At 38.0% G+C, this 6,000-nt stretch overlaps 1 protein-coding gene across 1 annotated transcript in view; it reads left to right on the top strand.

Moving 5' to 3' along the window:
* The first annotated feature begins 2,893 nt into the window (after positions 1-2,893).
* Positions 2,894-6,000, top strand: part of SLC15A2 (solute carrier family 15 member 2) — a 33,325-nt gene continuing 30,218 nt past the window's right edge. The window contains exons 1-3 of the mRNA XM_019729612.2: positions 2,894-3,099; positions 4,897-4,984; positions 5,611-5,752. Of these exons, the coding sequence (XP_019585171.2) occupies positions 2,962-3,099; positions 4,897-4,984; positions 5,611-5,752 (368 nt within the window). The 5' untranslated portion in view covers positions 2,894-2,961. The remainder of the gene's footprint in view (positions 3,100-4,896; positions 4,985-5,610; positions 5,753-6,000) is intronic.

The raw sequence follows: 6,000 nt of genomic DNA, 5'->3' as shown, positions 1-6,000 counted from the left end.
ATAGAAGAAAACATAGGCACTAAACTTATGGACTTTGATCTTAGAGGGGTTTTTGTGATATTGACCCTAAAGGCAAGGGAAGTAAAACAAATATAAATGAACAAGACTGCATCAAACTAAAAAGCTTTCGAACAGCAAAAGAAACCATCAACCCAAAAAAGGGCAACCAACCAAATGGGAGAAGATATTTACAAACAATATACTTGATAAGGGGCTAATATCCAAAATAGGTAAAGAATTCATAGAACAACAACAAAAACAATCTGATTAAAAATTGAGCAGAGGAACTGAATGACACTTTTCCAAAGAAGATATACTGATGGCCAATAAATTTATGAAAGCTCAACATCAGTAGTTATAAGGGAAATGCAAATCAAAACCACAATGAGATACTACCTCACACTTGTTAGAATAGCTATTACCAATAAAACAAGAAATAACAAGTGTTGGAGAGGATGTGGAGAAAAGGGAAGCCGCGTACACTGCTGGTTGTAATAGCTGTACCACCATGGAAAACAGTATGGAGGTTCCTCAAAAAATTAAGTATAGAGCTCCCATACAAACCAGAAATCCCTCTTCTGGATATCTACCAAAAAAAAATTGAAAACACTTATTCGTAAAGATACATGTACTCTTAATGTTCATTGCAGCATTGTTTACAATAGCCAAGACATGGAAACAACCTAAATGTCCTTCGATGGATGATTGGGTAAAGAAGATGTGGTATGTATATACAATGGAACACTACTTAGCCATAAAAAGATGAAATATTGCCATTAGCGACAACATGGATGGCTCTTGAGATTATTATGCTAAGTTAAATAAGATGTAAAAGGACAAAAACTGTATGATTTCACTCATTTGTGGGATATAAAACAAAAAGCAGCAAACAAGCTAGCAATGGTGGTTTCCAGAGGGGAAGGGGGCAGGGAGATGATGAATTGGGTAAAGGGGGTCAAATACAAGGTGACAGAAGGAGACAAACCTTCAGATGATGAACACACACTAGAGTATACAGATATTGTATTACAAAGTTACACCTGAAATTTATATACTGTCATTAACCAATGTTACCCCAATAAATTTAATTTAAAAAACAGGTTCTTAGATCCCTACCTCAATCTAGTAGTGTATAAGAATTTTCAAGGGAAAGAACTGTTAATTTGTATGTGTGTGTGTGTGTGTGTGTGTGTGTGCTCGTGTGTATGAATTAACATAAATGACTCATCAGTGGAGAAATTTAGTTTACATAAAATTAAAATTTCTTCCATCTCTGATATTATTTGATTCTATGAATACTAACATTATATTGCCATAATCCAAAGAATTTCATCTAAATAAAAGCATATCAGAGAGCCAAGATCAATACTCTAAAGTTTGGTATTTTGGGTACCTATGAGCACAAATGAATTGGTACATCGCATATAGGTGCTATTTCATCTGCTCTGCCAGATCAAATGCTATTGTAGTGGTACAAGTTGAGAGCAAGGGGAGCCACTGGCATTGGATCTTCAAGGCATCTGTGCCTCTAGTGATTAACTTGACTGGTAACTTCTGGCTGTTCATTTGTTTTGCATCCAGAGTCATTAACCAAGCCAGACAGGGCAATATTTCCTGAAAGAATAACTACAGCTTAATCATTAATGACACAGTCAGAAATGAAGCTGGACTCTTTGGGTAAAGTCAGTGAAAAGGGATGAGCATAACAGAAATTGGGAAAACATGGTTAAAGTCTGAAGTAGACTTTAGGGAGGAAAGGGTAGACTTTTCCTGGGTAGACTTTTTGTCAATAAATTACTCAAACAGGTAATGTAAGAATTTTTTGAGGGATAGAGTCATAGGTTCTCATATACTCAAAATAGTTCATTCCATTTCCCAAGCTCCTTGTTGGTTTCCTCCTTTTTTCTTATAGCTCTCTGACCATTCTTTTCCTTTTTCTTTTGACTGGCAGGCGAGCGTCCTACTCTTTTGTTCTTCTTTTATCTCTTTGACTTAACAAAAATAATACTGTACAAAATGCATCAGTCATCATCATACCTCTTCTTGTTCTTCCTCTGATAAGGACTAAATATATTCTGAAGCCATTTGGGAGTCCATCAACTAAAAAATAAGGAAAATTATATTTGCACTAGTATCTGGAAAGAAACTGGTTCATAATTTTTGCTAAAATTAAATTTTATTTGTTAATGAAATGATGGATTAATCTTGAAGTGATGAAAACACAGGGAATGGTTTTCGCAAAGGAGAATGATCCCAAATGTACATCACAATCCTTTTGCTGTTTTCCTTAGCCCCACCTCTTTAATTGCTTATAGGGTATTTCTAGTTTAACTTTATTATGTTGAAAACCAAGATCAACATCTTTTCTCTTTTTTCAAATTCAATTTTATGTTGACTTTCCCTTTTCAATGCATTTCAATTTACCAATCTTTCTTCTGTGTTATGGTGAAATTCCAGTTCTGCCACCTACTGGCCACATGACTTTGGACAAATTACTTAACCTCTTGGGACATTCGTTCCTATAAAATGGGGATAGTAAGAACAATTAGAATAGGTAGATAATATATATGTAATTCATATATATATTAACCTTGCCCATAATAGATTTTCAGTAAATGGCAGCTATTGTTATCCTGAAATCAATGTTTAAATCTGTGCTGACGGGTTGTGCCCTTAACTAGTTTGCATTCTTTTGCAATTCTCTGGCATTGTCTCATCCCGTCTTGTGATGTGTTGTTCTTCCCTGTGCTTTATTTCCTTTTTGTATAATTATTTTTCTGAACTAGTCTCTGAGACCCAACCTTCTCTTTTCCTATGGCCTTGTGCTTTGCTCTGGGCCAGGCAACTGCTGAAGCCAACACCCACAGGGTTAAACCTAGTTACTGAAGCCACCCCCCTTCCCCGCCCAGTCCCCCTTTTCACAGTAATCTGGCAGCTGTCCCAAGTGTCTACGGTAGCCAAATGCTTGGGGAGAGAGAGAGTCAGGAGCCAGCTATGAATCCTTTCAGGAAAAACGAGTCCAAGGAAACTTTTTTTTTACCTGTCTCCACTGAAGAGGTACCACCTCGACCCCCCAGCCTTCCAAAGAAGCCACCTCCGGTGAGTCCCCAGATTCAGTTCTGCCTCTGACAGGAAAGACTTGCTCTTTTGCTTCTCTTCCTTGGCCTCTCGGAGTTTCAGGCTGAGCTGTATTAGGTTATTAAAAGCTATTCTTTTTTGGTTACCTGAAAACCAAATACAAACAGGTTTTCTTTACTTAGGAGGAGAGGAAGCAGCAGCAAGAGGTAGTCAAAGTTAATTTGGAATCTAGGACTTTGCTGTATTTCATTGTATATTCTGAGTTTGTCTGGGGTAAATTAAAAACAAAAAAAGCAATTTGAATGTCCAGGGAAACTTGGCAAGCACTCCTCTCTGGAGAACTGTGTGTGATTGTTCTTTCTTTACCAATATGAAAACTCAGCCCTTAGTTCCCCCTGTGTGCAGAGTCTTATGTTGGACACCAAATGCAGTTTTAGAATAGATCCAGCCTCAGTTACTATGTGTTCAAATTTAGAGTGGGAGGCAGGACAGAGAAACAAAGAAGTAATAATGTTTTGCATTATATACTTGTTAAAACACTTCCAAATTCGTTATCATACTCAATCCTCACATCCAAATCCTATAGTGGAGAGAATAATAGCCAATACTTACTGAGTTCTCAATATGGGCCAAGAGGTGGTAGTAATCCCATTTCTTTGGAATAACAGAACTGAAGCATAAAGACAGGTGTAACAACATGGCCAAGGTCAGTATGTTAACACAGTCAGTGACAGTGTTAGTAGCTGGTGAAAGTATGTTAAAGCTTCAACTTGTATAATTCTCAAGCTGTGAGCTTGGAAGGTAAGAAGCCAGTTCATTGTGTCTTTCAAGCATGTTATTACCATATATTAGCATATATTAAATTTAAGAGGGTTGTTTATCCATATGGGTAAAAGAATGAAAGTGTGAATTTATTACTTTACTATTTATTTAGTTAGTTATATCTCTTCTGGCCCCAAACTATTTAGGGCTGCTTACAAACTTGCATACATTTCTTATGAAATAAGAGGCAAAATAAATCTCATGATAAAATTTGTCTCTCGCAAGGACAGATATCTTCATCCCCCCTCTCATGTTAGTTGGGCTGTTATCATGGGTAGGGATTTGAAATAAAACATGACATCCCTTGTCTTCTGACTGATACGATGCATGAAATAGCATAGTCCTTTTTATGCCCAATAGGATTAACAAGCAAACATTATTGAATCTCTTTCGTAGGAAGAATGGACATTTAATTTTACAAGGTTTAAAAACTCTCTGCCCAAATTCCAGGTGATCAATCAGCTTACCTTTAGGAATCTATGTTGGGCTCTGAGCCTGGCTCCAACAGTCTCCGAATGAAAAACCATCATATTGCCAGCAGTCCGCCCAGCAGGGTGCACAAGGCAGGTGGGGGCGAGAGAGATCAGTGCCCACACTGGAGCGAAGCAGGTGACTGGCATGTACATGTAACTGCTCAGACATTAAGTGCTCCATAGACCATTTTGTTATTCTGTCCCAAGAAATAAGTATGATTATTCTGCCCAGAGCCCAGGACTTTTCAGTTAGTAGTTATGAGAAGATAAGCAGGTCCTAGATCAAGGAATGTCTGAGAAGTTCCTTGTTTAATGAATGAGGAATAAAGTAATATTCAGAATAGTTTCAGCAATGCAAGAACTTTTAGCTGATAATAGCTGTTTCATGAAGAGTAGGCACCATTGCTTCACATTATCTATCATGGTGATTTAAAATAAACGAATTTTCTGTTGTGGAACAATCTAGTGGTTTAAAATAAGGAGAAAAAGCTCTTACTTGAACCACTGTCCTTCTGTTTCATAGAAAATCTGTGGCTCCAACTATCCACTGAGCATTGCCTTCATTGTGGTAAATGAATTCTGTGAGCGCTTTTCCTACTATGGCATGAAAGGTAATTTTGTGTCTCAAAGTCTCACTCTTCCCTACTCACCCTCACCCCATGTGTGTAACATCTGGTCTCCTTATATGCACTTATTTCCCTTACGCACTCTTTCTGCCTTCATCCAAATTGGTCCTTTCCTTTCCTCAGGACTTTCAACAAACACCTCATGGAATTTCACCTAGTAACTCATACAGGCCAAGTACAGAAAGGCCTACTGGAAACCAGAACACAATCTGTGAGAATATAAGAGGGAAAACACTCATCATCTGAGTTCCAGTCTTCATGTCTGTTCCTCAGTTGTATGAACTGGATTGTTGCTGGGAAGGAGAAGAAGGGGATATTGGAAAAAGCACCAATTTAGCTTTGTGATTGGCCTAAATGATGCTATGTGTGCATATGGACTGAAGGGAGGAGTATTGTACTTGTACACTTAGCATTGCCCCCCTTCCCCATTCATAACTCCCGTGGGTCCTGCTCCTACTGCCTAGCAGTCACCCCTCAGGCTTACTGATTGGAATGTTGAAGGTCAAGATCCCCTTCAAAAACCAGAGATTAAATGTACTTCTACTCTTTAAGTCACTTGAATGCATCCATCTTATTTTGCCTCTTTTTTTTTTTCTTTTTTTTTGCCCCAGCTGTCCTGACCCTGTATTTCCTGTATTTCCTGCACTGGACCGAAGACACCTCCACATCTGTATACCATGCCTTCAACAGCCTCTGTTATTTCACTCCCATCTTGGGAGCAGCCATTGCTGACTCATGGCTGGGAAAATTCAAGTAAGGAAGATAGAAGATCATATCCCCAGAAGCTTCACAGATTAATTGTGCAGAGATTACCACTTCTAGCCTTTTCTTCCAAGCATGAACATACTTATATCATCCATGATAAATAAGAGTCTCTCTAAGACTGGCAACACAGAAAAACTATTTTTCTTCATTATCAGTTTTTCCAATATTTTTACATCCTTTTCGGTCAGGAGTTGTTTCGTTTTTGTTAAACCTAATTTTAATTTCCTATTCTGTAG

The sequence above is a fragment of the Rhinolophus sinicus genome, linkage group LG01 (genome assembly GCF_036562045.2).
Source record: "Rhinolophus sinicus isolate RSC01 linkage group LG01, ASM3656204v1, whole genome shotgun sequence".
Lineage (NCBI taxonomy): Eukaryota > Metazoa > Chordata > Mammalia > Chiroptera > Rhinolophidae > Rhinolophus > Rhinolophus sinicus.
The sequence above is the reverse complement of the archived record's forward strand: the minus strand, read 5'-3'. Positions and strand labels throughout refer to the sequence as shown.